Source organism: Strigops habroptila, chromosome 17 (genome assembly GCF_004027225.2).
Source record: "Strigops habroptila isolate Jane chromosome 17, bStrHab1.2.pri, whole genome shotgun sequence".
NCBI classification, from domain to species: Eukaryota; Metazoa; Chordata; class Aves; order Psittaciformes; family Psittacidae; genus Strigops; species Strigops habroptila.
The window spans coordinates 6,061,407-6,075,831 of NC_044293.2; the positions used below are offsets into that span (position 1 = coordinate 6,061,407).

Below are 14,425 nucleotides of genomic sequence, written 5' to 3' on the forward strand. Positions count from 1 at the left end.
GCTCCCCGTGATGTGCTTTGCATAAGCTGCTGCAGTTGGGTTTGGGGAGGAAAGAGCCCGACTCAGTCTGCTACCACTCCCCCATGGCCTTCAGTGTGGCCTCGGGGCTGTGGGTGCACGACAGGGGTACGTCGATCCGCAGAGAGATGGATGTTGTGATGAGGAGTGGGAAGGATGCTCAGAGAGGTGGTGGAGATGCTCAAACCCCAGCAGGTGGGTGATGGGAGTGAGCAGTGCAGGGAGGAGCTTTGCATGTGGATGGTTTTCCCAGTGCCGGTACCTTGCTGGGGAGCTTCTGATGTTGGAGCTGATTCCCCTCCAAATCCGTGCCTTTCTTTTTCCTGGCATCACCCTTCTCTCCCTGGTAACGTCTTTTCTGCTCGCTGAGCTTGCACGGGGCAGGACACTGAGGCCAAAGACATCCCCTGCCTTCTCCTGCTGTACCATCCATTGGTGGAGGCAGCACAAGGAGATGCCTTGAGGCAAACTCCAGCCCTTGCCCCGGTGGGAAGGAGGCTTCTGCTCCCTGCTACCCTTCCTCTGCTGTCCTTGCAGTCTTCCTCGGCACAGATTGCCAGCTAATGGGGTGGAGCTAGTGCGAGCACTCTCTATTAATGGAGCAGAATATAAACAGAATAAAGCCTTCATTTCCCGGGCTGTGATTTCATTATTAATATACTTTACAGTTCACAGGTTGTTCATTTGCTTCCATGTTTTCTCAGCTGGTGTAATCTGCGGCGCAGAGTGAGAAGAGTCATAAAATTTCCATTTCCAGTTGAATGTGCGTCCAATTCGCCGTGAAATGTTTCTCTCTGTTGTGAATATTAAGTGCCCAAGGAGGTAGGATTAAGCAGGGCAGGTTGTCAGACCCTCTCCATGTCCGTTGGGCCTGGGAGAGATGTGGGTGCAGAGAAGGAACGGTGACAAGGTGAGGTGTAGGGACTGAGGGAAGGTGGAGTTAAAGGGAAAGGAGGAGGAGAGAAAGAAACCATGGAGGGAAGGGGAGGAAAGTTAAAGAGTGGCTGCAAGGACGGATGCACTGGGTGAAGGATGCTCTGATGGAGCAGACCTGTGCTCCACCTCCTTGTTTCCCTGTCCCATGTCCTTGCTACTTGACAGGGAAGATGTTACTGCAGCATCTGCTCCACTTGATAGATCAGTTGTTGGTGTCTGTGCTCGGTCAGTGCTGTGGGCTTTGGGGTTGTGCCCTTCCTCAAGCCTGAACATGGGTAGAAAGAGAGTTTCCTTGTCCCTGGTGAGGCTGAGAAACACTGCTGTGCTTGTAAGGGCAAGGAGCTGAAACGTGCTCATGAGCTGGAGCTGCTCCCTGCCCTGTACAGAGCTAAAGAACAGCAGTGAATCGCCCTGGAGTTGCAGGCACCGCTGCACATGCAGAAGAAGGGCTTGACACATGAATGTGAGGGGGGAGAACCATGTTCTGCTTATGGTTATGTGGAAGTAGGAAGATTTGTCGTGTATGTTGAGTATTCTTTCATGATTTATAACAAATTCGGTGGTCTCTCTGGGACAGGGCAGCAGGATTTTGGGTAGCCATGGGCACGGAGGGGTACCCACAGCTGCAGCACCACTGGCAGGGGCACATCTGGAGGAGCAGCTGGAGGCAGGGAGGGATGCGCACCCTGGTTACCACTCCCTGCACCCATCCTTACCATAGCAGTACATGGGGCAGCATCACTGCTAGGGAAAGGGGACAAAAAGCCAAATCCCAATGGATTGCCCAGGCCTTGGGGATAACTTGAGTGCTGCCCAGAGCCAAGGGCACCATTTCCTTCCAATTCTTTGCTGAAATGACTTCAACCACAGCATTCCTCGCTGCAAGGGAAAAAAAATGCCTCTTCCTTTCCCATCTTCTTTCGGTCAAGTCAAGATAATAATAGTCTTTTTCTGATCCCCTGAACTTTCCCATCTGCTTGGTAAAACAATGGCAATTCTTTTTCCTCCTGCTCTCTCTGTCTTCCTCTCTTGTAGTTTTATTCTCCTACAGCATAATTTAAAGCCAGAGCTATGCCATAGCCCCGGGTTTTTTCCCCTTCCTGTGAGACACTGCTGTTACTTAGTATGGATTTTCCCTTGCAAAGCAATGCCTCTCACTGATGATCCTCAGCAATGGAGACATCAGTGCCATAAACCACGAGGGACAGAGCAAGGCCATTGGGCTGGAAAATAGCGTGGCTGCAAAAATAAAGAGGGGCTAAAGATGATGGAGAGGCAATAGCGAGTCTCACCCTGCTGTGAGTCAGAGGGAGAAGGGGGTGAAGAGGAGTCAGGTGGTGCCATGAGGAAGAAGAAAGAAGGAAAAGATTCCCTATTTGCAGAAAGATGTGGCAGTGGCAGCCACATCTGGACACATAGAGAGAAGGGAAAGTTTCCCAGCTCCCCGCGACTTCTTGGCAGCACTGGGGATGGATTTAGCTGGTACTTGATGCCTCTTTTTTTCACTCTAATGCCATTATGCCACTTGCTTCCCATCCTCGGGATATTTTCTTAATGCGGCTGAAATGCAGCTTAACTGAGGTTACAGCCATGTAACGCTTGGGATTGCAATTGCTTCTTAAGAGCTTGTCCTACAGAGAAAGCCTTTGGGTTTAAATTTGCAGCCGGAGGGACCCTATGGTCCTGGCCACCGGCAGTTGTTTTTCTGCTAAATCCGGAGCAAAACAGGATGCCTGGAGTTTGGCAGGGGATGGAATGTTCTGTCTTGCACATGGGGATGTGTGGTTGATAAGGGATGTGTAATGCTCATAACAGGGGAGGCCCAGGACATTGTTTAAGGTGCTTTGCAAGTCTCCTGCACATAGCAGGCAGGAGCAACAAAAGAGGCTGCATCACCAGCAGAGTGAGCAGCAGGTCAAAGGAGGTGATCCTGCCCCTCTACTCTGCTCTCTGAGACCCCACTTGCAGCACTGTGTGCAGCTCTGGTGTCCTGAACATCAGAAGGATGTGGAGCTGTTGGAGCAAGTCCAGAGGAGGCCACAAGGATGATCAGGGGCTGGAACACCTCCCATATGAAGACAGGTTGAGAAAGTTGGAGCTGTTCAGCCTGCAGAAGAGAAGCTTTGTGGACACCTCAGAGCAGCTCCCAGTGTCTGAAGGGGGCTACAAGGATGCTGGAGAGGGACTCTGCATCAGGGACTTCGAGCAACCTGGTTTAGTGTGAGGTGTCCCTGCCCACAGCAGGGGGTTGGAACTGGACAATCTTAAGGTCCTTTCCAACCCAAACCAGTCTGGGATTCTCTGATTTCTTGGTGTTCTCCAGAGCCACTTTTCTCCTTGCCAAGCCTTGTGCAACGCAGCTTCTCCGAGAGACGGCGAGGAAGCTGCCAGCAATGGGATGGGCTCCAGGAAAACCAAGTTGCAACAGGATTTAATCGAGGAGCAGCGCTCCTGCGAACAGGATGCTCCTGTTTGTCTGAGCGATTTTCTCCGGCAGCATCTGTCACTCTCCAGCATCTTGGTATCATTGCAGCAAATTATTTAAACACTACCCACTGTACCCCATCTGTCAGGCAGCCCCTCCACACAGATGGGGCCCTACCTTGCCTCCTCTCCAACGGAACTCACCGGCAAAGGCTGAGCGCAAACAACAGGAGAAATTAAATCAAAAGCACAGCTTTGGCACCCAGGGGGAAAATGCACATCAGCTTTGACTTATTGCATGGCTCACACTTACAAGAGAGAAGCAGCGGCTTTTGTCACTGCAAGGGGCCATGAAAAATGAATTAGGGCCGCTGCTGGGAGAGGGCACGCAGGAGAATCTTTCATTCTGGCGCCGCTGTCCTCTCTCACCTTGCAAGTGGCACCGGGGAAGAAAGCACAAGGAGGAAGAAAGAGCAAGGGGAGAAAGGAGAAAGGGATTCTTGTTGGGTGGCTTGTTAGGGTCTGGTTTTAGGCTACAGGAGGAAAAGCAGCTGAGGTGCCCCCCCTGAGAGCACCTTTGATGCTCCAGTGGGAGCAGAGAGCTGCCAGGAGGTGCTGTCTCATCAGTAAGTCTCTGGGGAGAGCTTGGCTTGATACTTGGGTTTCATGTACCCTTGGTATGGGTTCCTGCAGGGAGGCAGAGGAGCTGCATGGAATTAGCCTGTTTAGTCTGGAGAAGCGAAGGCTCAGGGGGAACCTTATCGCTCTCTACAACTGCCTGACAGGAGGATGGAGCCAGGAGAGGGCTGGTCTCTGCTCCCAGGGAACAAGAGGTGGAACAAGAGGAAATGGCCTCAAGCTGCACCAGAGGAGGTTTAGATGGAGATGAGGACCAATTCCTTCCCCAAAGGGTGCTCAGGCATTGGAACAGGCTGCCCAGGGCAGTGCTGGAGGTACCGTCCCTGGAAGCGTTCCCAAACTGTGTGGACGAGGCCCTCAGTGCCATGGGTTAGTGGTGGCCTTGGCAGTGCTGGGCAATGGTTAGACTTGCTGATCTTAAAGGTCTTTTCCAACCTGGTTGATTCGATGATTCCAGGATTCTGTGAGGCAGATCAGAGCATCCATCCCAGTGCCACCATGAGGGTCACCACCTCTCCCTCTGAGCAGGGAGACCCCGAGGGCCAAGAAGGCTGTCCTGCTGCATGCTTACGGTAATGGGTAGACAGCATTAAGAAAAGCAGCCCTCTATGAGCCCTACACCCATCTTTGCACCCAATCGAACACCACATAGGTGCATTGTGAGCTGCAAGCATTGCTAATGTGCTCTAACAGGGTGGGATGTGCCATTTGGACCTTCTCCTAGGGCTCGGCGTCCTTACCAGGACCCCGGGAGGAGGCAGGGACTGGAAGAGGCTGGGGATGGTTGCTTCCACTGAGCCCTGAGCTGCTTCCACACTGCCCAAATCTCCCTTACACTGAAATAAAAGGGCTCATTTTTGATTCGACTCATTTCCTCCTGACTTAGAGCCTCGTTCAAGGGTGGTTGGTCCCCGAGTTGTTTTGTTTTGTTTCTTTAAATATTAATTTCCATAATCCTTTTATTTCCCAAGGAACTACTTCTTGCAAACAAAGGGTTTAGGCTCCTCTTTTATTCCCACTAACAAATGAGTTGTCTGAGGCATACAACATCCCGGCAGCAACCCAAGTATCTTTAAGGACAACTCGTGGTGCACAAGGGATGGGGGGAAGCATTCCCAAGGGATCACAGGTACCGCAGCAGCATCTGCCTGGAGATTGGAGGGCAGCAAGTGTGGGAAGCCTCCGTGCAACCCAGGATTCCAATGTTTTGCATGGGGGCATCTCCGAGCTGCCTTTTTGAGATGGAAGATTTGAGAGCCAAAGGCTGGGAAGCACAATAGAAGATAGACTGCTTGTACCTCATTGTCTGGAGAATAGATGGGCTGCAGGTTCCTGGAGAATAGGAGCTGCCACTCAGGTGGCTTTAATAGAACAGGCGGCTGCTAGATTTCAATAAAAGAAATGAGTATAAATATTGTTAGGGGGAGAATAGAGGCAAAGTGAAAAAGATCTTGTTTGACGAGTCACAGTGGGAAACTTTCAAGGACTTTTAAGCTCAAAACTCTTTACAATGATGCTATAATGGGCAGCTTGACCAGCTGCACCATTAGAGGAGAGGAGAGCCAACGGGGCAGGCAGCCCCGGCACAGATTTGCATTGGAGGTCTGGCCCTGGGCATGGAGCAGTGTGGTCGTGCTTGGGGGAGCTCACTGGTGTTTCAGCTCTCTGTGCTTCTCTTTGGCTCTCTATACGTGAATCTAGGTTATAGGCTGTGAATATAGGTGATGTGGTGGTATCTGGAGGTTTTACACCAGTTATGTGTCCCAATGACTACTTAGATGTGCCCACTGAATAGTTCAATGTTGGAGTTGTTATAGGAGATGTGAGCCCCACGTGTGGTCTCAGCAGTGGGTCCTGTCTCGAATCTAGCTCTGAATAGTGCAACAAGTTGGAGAAACGAGCAAAGAACAGAGATTTGGCAGCAATGATGGTTCCTGTGGTGGTTCCTGGTTGGTGCTTTGCATTCAGAAGGTGTCTGTTGAAATCACAGGCAGCCAGAGATGGGGTTTTCAGATATAGTCATCTCTGCTCATGTCCGCCCCAAATCACACCTCTTGAGATGAAACCATCAGCTCCTTGTTATACCCAAAGTAGCTGAAGGGAGAAGAGAAGCCACAGCTCTTCATGGCCATACATGAGGAGAGGCTCCTGCAGCCCAGGGCAGGTGGGAACTCTGATACCAGTGCAGGAGAAGGACTTTATGACTTTGTCACTCAGCCTTCATCTTCCTGAGGTGCCTCAGGAACCCTCAGTGCAGCAGTCAGCAACTGGGCATCCTTCTCCCTCACAGCCTGTGCATAAAAAGGCACAGAGCAGCATTGGCTGGGAGAGTTCTGTCAAATCCAACGTAATGGAGGATATGAGTAAGGAAAACATGATATTTCCTCTCTCTTTGGTGACACTGGGCACAATTTGTGATGGTGACCACCCCTGGGGTGTGAGGATGAGGAGAGAGCAGCAGAGGAAGCTACCGCAAAGCTCTGAGCGCTGTGCAAAACCCAGACAGCAAAAGCATAATCCCCTGGGGCTTCACACAACCATGGAAACATGCTCATTAACATGGAAAAACATGTAAAAGGAGAGATTTCTTCTCTTGTAATCAGGAAACCTCAAAAAGAAAGAGACTTGGCCCCGTGTAAGCACAATGCAGTCTCTGATATGCCTGTTTGTGGGATTCCAGTCCTTCTGAAGGCTTGTGAATAATGAAGAAGTAGAAGTTCATACCCCATGTCTGCTGTATGTTGGTCGTGATGGGCTTTCTAAATGCATCACTCCTTTAAAAGGGGTCTATAAGAAAGATGGGAAAGACATTTTAGCAGGGTCTGTTGTGATAGGATGAAGAGTGATGGGTTTAAACTAAAAGGGAGATTGAGGCTGGATGTGAGGAAGAAACTCTTTACAATGAGGGTGGTAAAACACTGGCACAGGTTGCCCAGAGAGGTGGTGGATGCCCCATCCCTGGAGGCATTCAAAGGCCAAGCTGGATGTGGTTCTGGGCAACCAGATCTAGATGAAGATGTCCCTGCTCATTGCAGGTTGGCTTAGATGACCTTGAAGGTCTCATCCGACCCAAACTATTCTACGATTCTATGATTGTAAGGGGGTTGCAGGCTGGAGCCGGTGGTACGGGGATGGAATATTCCCAAGAGGAGGAGAGGAGCATGCCGTGCTTGCGTGGGTCGATAGGGTAATCTTCAAAAAATCATTTCTTTAATGATTGCTCTGAATGGTTTCCAGCAGGTTAATTCCCCCCAGCCTCTCTCAGCCGGTACAGGCTGGCACTGGGGAGTTGAAAGAGGGGATGCACACAGGGGGTGCTGCCCTGGCTGCTCTCATTTGCTTCAGCAAGCACAAACTGGGAAGGGAATTCTAGAAATGCCTGAACTTTGTTCCTTAGGAGTTAATTGAGCAGTTGGGAGCGGGAAATGCAGGGCAGTGATTGTCCCCCTGTGCTGGGCACTGGTGAGGCTGCACCTCAAATCCTGTGCTCAGTTCTGGGCCCCTCACTACAAGAGAGACATTGAGGTGCTGGAGCAGGGCCAGACAAGGGCAATGGAGCTGGTGCAGGGCCTGGAGCACAAGTGTGATGAGGAACGGCTGAGGGACCTTGGGGGGCTTAGTCTGGAGAAGAGAAGGCTCAGGGGGGACCTTATCGCTCTCTGCAACTGCCTGACAGGAGGATGGAGCCAGGAGGGGGCTGGTCTCTGCTCCCAAGGAACAAGGGATGGGACAAGAGGAAACGGTCTCAAGCTGCACCAGGGGAGGTTTAGATGGAGATGAGGACCAATTCCTTCCCCAGAGGGTGCTCAGGCATTGGAACAGGCTGCCCAGGGCAGTGCTGGATACTTCCATCCCTGAAAGTGTTCAAAAGCCATGTAGACGAGGCCTTAGGGACATGGGTTAGTGGTTAAAGTGGGATAAAAGTTGGACTTGCTGATCTTAAAGGTCTTATCCAACGTGGTTGATTCTATGTGCCCCCATCCTGGGGGCTGTGTTGTCTCTGCTTTGAGCACTCAGCTTTGGACTGATTCCATTCCTTCCCCAACCTCCTTCCCTGCACACAGAGCACTGCACTGCCTGTGTGATGCTACTAAATCACCCATCCTACATCATCCCGTGGGGTGATGTAGGGTGGGTGGCACAGAGGAGAGGTGAAGCAGGTCTCTGGCACCAACAATTCCCTCTTATTAGCTTTGTGTGGTTTATTTAGTTACTATAAACTGGCCTAGAATGGCCATCTCTATGGGAGTGACATGGGAAATATACGGCCCTTGGGTTTAGCACGTCACTCGGAGCCAGGAGTCTGCACAATGTTAATTTTTATTGCCAGAAGTAGCCATAAATTGATAGTTGAGAATGGCTGTAGGGACTGTAATTAACTAGTTACTATTTCACCTCCAAAAGGAACAATGTTTCACACTCTTCCTTTTACTTATCTGGAATCAGCCCGCTGTCAACCTCCGCTACAGCCCATATAAAGATTTATAGACCTTGGAGGTAAATATTGACTAATGGGCAGCTTGGCTTAATGTTCACCTTGAAGGACAATAAATTGTGCTATTGATTGAAGCCAGATGTCAATATCTGCATTCTTGTAAACATTTTAATAAAATTATCTCCATAAAATATTCTTCTTCTCCAGCCCATCCTGGGGAGGAGGATTGGTGCCTGGAGGATGCAGCAGCACAGTGCAGGAGGTACGGTGGTGCCCAAGGATCAGCCTTAGGACTTTCAGCATCCAGAGGTCAAACCCATTGCAGGATGATTGCTGAGGATTTGGACCTTTAGAGGTGGAAATAGCACAACCCTGGTGGGGGGCTTGCCTTGGTCCAAAGTGCAAGGAGTTCAGCCTGGAGAAGAGAAAGCTCCTTAAGGGGTGACCTTAGAGCAGCATCCAGTGCCTAAAGGGGCTACAAGAAACCTGGAGAGGGCTTTGGACAAGGGCCTGTAGGGACAGGACAAGGGAGAATGGCTTTAACCTGTCAGAGGGGAGATTGAGATGAGCTCTGAGGCAATTCTTCCCTGTGAGGGTGCTGAGGCACTGGCACAGGGTGCCCAGAGAAGCTGTGGCTGCCCCATCCCTGGCAGTGTTCAAGGCCAGGCTGGACACAGGGGCTTGGAGCAACCTGCTCCAGTGGAAGGTGTCCCTGCCCGTGACAGGGGGTTGGAGCTGGATGAGCTTTAAGGTCCCTTCCAACCCAAACCAGGCTGGGATTCTATGAATTGCTATGGGCACATGGCAGCATGGAAGATACGCTGTGGCTGCTGGTTGCTGATATACCACAAGGCTCAGCAGGAGCAGGACTGCTCCGTGAGAGCTGTGGTCCTCAGGAGCTACCATAGTGTACAGAAGTGATGATGTGCTGCTTGGACACTGTGACAGAGAGCGAGACCTCTCTGCCTTGTTTATTAATGGCATTATGGGCAGCATTCAGCCAGTTAAAGCCTTAAGTGCTGTGTCCTAGAGCCCTGAACAAGCTGCACCAGCAAGCCGGGGGACAGAGGCACATCATTAATTTGGGAACATGTGTTCACTTTCTGGTGAGTTATTATCTTGTCAGAGCCTCAATGGAAGCAAATAGGTAGGAGGAGGCAGAAGGGAGATGAGTCAGGCTGGGAAAACACGGAGAAGCAAAGGCTAATCAAGAAGGGAGGAACAAGGATGCAGGAGGCATCCTCATCCATCCACACTGTGTGGGACCCCAAGTCCCAAATAGCATGTGATGGTTTATGCCAGGATCCTGCTTGCCATCCAGGTGGATTCAGGCTCTGGTTTTCCATCTCTCCAGCTTGCACTGGGTTAGTTCATCATCCTCAGCTGCTGAGCAAGGATTACGCTTGTGCCTAGTCCATTTCTGGCCTATATTATATTATTAGTATTAATAATAATAATGATGGGTGCTGGCTGTGCTGGTTTTCTAGCTCCTGAGGAGATGAGAACACTCTCCTATTAATTCCTGCAATATTTCAGCTCCTAATTGTGCTCAAGCAGAGACAGTCTTGAACAGTTCCCACCATCAATTCCAGCTCTGGGGGAGCTCCTGGAGGCTGCGAGGCCCTGGGCCAGAGCATCCCTGAATGTTCCTGAGCTCCAGGTGCTTTTGGAGGTGTGGATGGAGGGAGCTGGGTTCCCACTGCATTGCTTTAGCTCCAGCTTCAGATGGATGGTGGGAGGACTGCGGTGCAATCCCAAAGGGATAAATGTGGGACTGGCTGGAGAAATAAACCCCATCCAAACCCCAGCCTAGGGCTTGCCTTGCTCCTAAAGCCAGGGAATTGAGCTTCACCCAAAGCAGGGACCATGTTCACCAGCTCTGGCAGCCACAGTGACATGGGCACCCTGTTGCTTTCTGTAGAGCAAGGTCTGCACTCCCAGACTGTGTTTGCTGAACCCTGGCCCTTCTCCCTAGGTCCCATCTATTTGGGTTTCTATTCCTGGCAGTCACTAATGAATGAGATTTGTCCAGATAGCAGGAAGACCTCCCGTTATAAACAGGCAAAAAAGCAGAGGCCAGGGAGACGAGCTGTTGGGCAATTACTCTTGGTCCGTGCCTTTGTCCCTTGGCTGCTGGAGCAATCAGGCAATGAAGTGACTTTACGGACCCAGTTTTCCTGCAAATCCCCTTATGCAGAAGGGGATGGAGGGACACAGCAGGTGTCCTGGTCACCTGGTGTCCTCAGGGCAGGAATCACTAATGTCACCTTTTTTCTTGAGATGCTGTAGTGCTCTAAGGAATAAGGATGTGCCCAGAGCCTCATGCAGGGATGGTCTTCCTAATGCTATCATCGTTGTTATCTGAGTAATATCAGATTGTGCAGGCATCCATCCTGGCTCAGAGCATCTCATTTTGGTCCGGGGTGGGCTCTGCACACTGGGGTCCATGGGCTGCAGCCGAAATCCCAAGGTACCAGACCCCAAACCCTGAACTCTTTGCGCTCTGCTGATTACCACGCACGTATCTCAGACTTCAGTACAGGCACAGAGGAAACATTCATCTCCCAATTTCCTGAGCTTTTGCAGGTGGAAAGCTGACCCTTGCAGTTACTTTAATGAAGTCTTTTGCCAGGGAATGAAACACACTCGAGCTGCTTTGCTCCCAGATCAAACTGGGCACGCACACTACAGCTCGGCTACAGTGAGAGCTAATTCTTGCTGTGTGCGAGCTGGCCCCGGAACACTCAGGGAAGAGCCTTTGGGTAGTTGGAAAGCTGAGTGTTATCTGAGAGTTTGGAAGCAGAGTGTTATCTGAGCCTTTGCACAAACCTGACTCAGATTTGCTCATAGGAGCATCTGAAGGCCACCGGCTGTGGCGTTATTTTATCAGCAGGCAGCGCTGTGCTACAGAGAAGCTGATTCTGGGTCAGTTATAAAAGAGGTGATTTTTCCCTCCCCTGTCTCCTTTTTCTGCAGCAAAGTGCTGCGGGCCTGATGGATTTAACGCTGGAATTTGTGTGTCTGCAAATAATTTGGGGGTAAAACCTTCATATGCTGCCCTTCAGTTGTGCTGAATGATGAGCTCAGCAGCTTTGCCTGTCAGTCCCTCGGGTGGGAATTTCAGCGCGGGCTGGCGATGAGGGTGAACATCATAACTTATCATATGGGTTGTGCAGGAAAAGTTGCTTCACCACTTCCCGAAGCTCAAGGGGTCAGCCTGGAATAGTGGGATCCATGTGTGTGTACGCAGGGACCTCAGTTCAGCGGGTGTGCAAAGTCCCAGGGTTCCCATGAGGTTTGGTGTAGGGCAGAGCCAAGCTGTGATTTCCTGACGTTCCATATCTCTGCTGTATGTGTTTTAGAGACTTTTACTTGGGTATGCAGCAGTAGAAAAAGTGTATTTGTTTTGGAAACATGATTCCCTGCCTCCAGCTAAAGATGATGTTTAGTCCTAACTTTATAGGTTGAATGGATCTATACTGCCAGTGCAAGTACCACAAGCAACTTGTGATTCATGAATACTAAGATATTTTATCTTGATGGCAGTGACCATAATGCAGATCATCAAATAAGAATTGAACATGGCATAGTGCACACTGCAAATTCCTGTGTCTAGGAGATGCTTTAGCAGAATAGCTGACAATATTGTCATTTATCAGCTGGATGGACAGACCTAACTTTCTCGTCATATGAGTGGTTGGAATATCAGAATCCTTCTATGACAAAGACCTGCGAGGGTGCTGAGGCGCTGGCACAGGGTGCCCAGAGAAGCTGTGGCTGCCCTGGCAGTGTTCAAGGCCAGGTTGGACACAGGGACTTGGAGCAACCTGCTCTAGTGGAAGGTGTCCCTGCCCGTGGCAGGGGGTTGGAATTGGATGAGCTTTAAGGTCCCTTCCAACCCAAACCATTCCATGAATCTACGATTGCGGCTGAGCATCTTTGCACTAGTTTAAGTGGACAGTCCTAGCTGCAATGCTGAACAATCCCAAACCTGGGATTGCAGCAGCAGGATCCCAGCGGGTGCTTGTTGCAGGAGCTCACCCTGTTGAGCTGTGCAGGGGTGTAACAGAAATCACACCAGGGCTCTGTGTGCTTCCCAAACAGCCACATCAGTGGGTGGTGGCGTGTGACCACACTCACTATTGATGTACCATGTGAAGGGATGCTATAAAAGCCACAGCCGTGGGAAGCAGCCAGTGCACGCCCCGGCGGGAGCATCCCACGTGGATAATTTGCATGGATTTATCAGGAGCAAGATGCACACGGCTGACTGGTCAAGTGCAGTGAGCTGTGGCCCATCAGGTAGCTGGGTGGAAAGTGAGGGCGAGGGTGGGATCACCGGGATCCACCGGCTGCATCTCACAGGGACCTGTGCTTGGCCTCTGTGCCATTGGCACTCACTGCTGGCAACAGCTGTCCAGAGCTAATTTATTTCCTAATGCTGCAGCAATGTTAATTTATAAATTACACTGGTAATTCCAGCTATTATTAATTTCAGATGGTGTAGGGCAAGCCAAATTAAAATATGACACCAATTGCCACACATATGTACCAAGGACTAGCGTTTAAAATTTATAGGAATATTAAGTGTGACACCAGTCCCGGAGATGCTTTGCACAGTAATTACAGCATCTCAGCCATTGGAGATCTGATGGGGAGATGGGAACAAAAAGAAGAGAGAAGGGAAAAGTTGTCCGTGTTGTTTGTTCCTGCTGGGTTTCTTCGGGATGTGGATGTGTCCTAATTGGCAGGTTTCTTGGTGGAAATCTGTGCTGCTTGTAACAGCGCGATCTCCAGCCAGGAGACTGTTGTGGTCCAACATCAGAGCACTGGGGGTTTCCAGGGATGCTTCAGAGTGAAGCAGGCTCTTGGAAAGGAGGGGGCTGTAAGACAGCAGCCAGACAAAAGGAAAAGCCACCGATGACATCTTTGTGGCTTTGAGCCAAACTAGAGGGAGAGGGGGCCACGCATGGAGCCCCGTGGGGGACCGTAGGAAGGAGCCTGGAGCGGCCGAGGGGTGAAGTGTTTCAGCTGAAGGGGAGGTGTTGCCACCACAACTAATGGGAACAAAGTGGCTGTGAATGAATTGATACTGAAAAATTAGAGAGAGGTGTCCATGCCTGAACACTGTTTGAACTGTTTGAACACTTCCATCCATGGAAGCATTCACAAACTGTGTAGAGGAGGCCTTCAGTGACATGGTTTAGTGGTGGCCTTGGCAGTGCTGGGGAATGGTTGGACTTGATCTTAAAGCTCTTTCCCACTTGGTTGGTTCTATGATTCTATGTGAGCCCAGTGGGATGGTGGGGTGGGATGTGCAGATGCCAAGTAGAGATGATTTCAGGTCATTGTTGCAGGGTGTAGGTTTGGTGTGGATGAATTTGCCCACCCTGGGGACGTTATCTCCAGCAGGTGATGCTCTTGCTGGGGTCAGGGCCACCACAGAGGTTTGGTGCTTGGGGGCACCTTTCTGGCAGGGGTTTTGCTGGGATGGCGGAACACATGCAAGGGTTGGGTGTCCTTGTGCAGTGTGATACAGACACAGTTTTGCCATGCTTCCCCATCACTCATGGCCCTTTCCCTTTGCCCCTGCAGCCGTGGGCTTCATTAGCGAGGATGAGTACCTGGAGATCACGGGCATCACACGGGAGCAGTCCGGGGAGTATGAGTGCAGCGCCTCCAATGACGTGGCAGCGCCTGTGGTCCAGCGAGTCAAAGTCACTGTCAACTGTGAGTAGACAGGGATGGGGCTGGATGTGCCACCCCATGAGGGGATGGGATTTGGGAAGCAGGAGCAGCAAGAGTTTGCTTGAGCAAGTTGGGGTTTGCCCTTTTTCCCCCTTCTTTTCAAGCTGCTTTTTTTTTCCATCACCTCCTCCTCAGCTGTCTCCACCAACCTGGGTTTTCCACCCATGGTGAGATGCTGTGCTGATAACCTCCAGAGAGAGGAGAGAAGTGAGCAATAAATAGGAA

At 50.8% G+C, this 14,425-nt stretch overlaps 1 protein-coding gene across 8 annotated transcripts in view; it reads left to right on the forward strand.

The window, feature by feature from the left end:
- The window catches only part of LOC115616329 (protein CEPU-1), a 339,603-nt gene that overhangs the window by 312,190 nt on the left and 12,988 nt on the right, over positions 1 to 14,425 (forward strand). For all 8 annotated transcript variants that reach the window (XM_030505406.1, XM_030505408.1, XM_030505411.1 and 5 more), the window contains one exon: positions 14,048 to 14,182. In XM_030505406.1, coding sequence (XP_030361266.1) covers positions 14,048 to 14,182 — 135 coding nt within the window. The remainder of the gene's footprint in view (positions 1 to 14,047; positions 14,183 to 14,425) is intronic.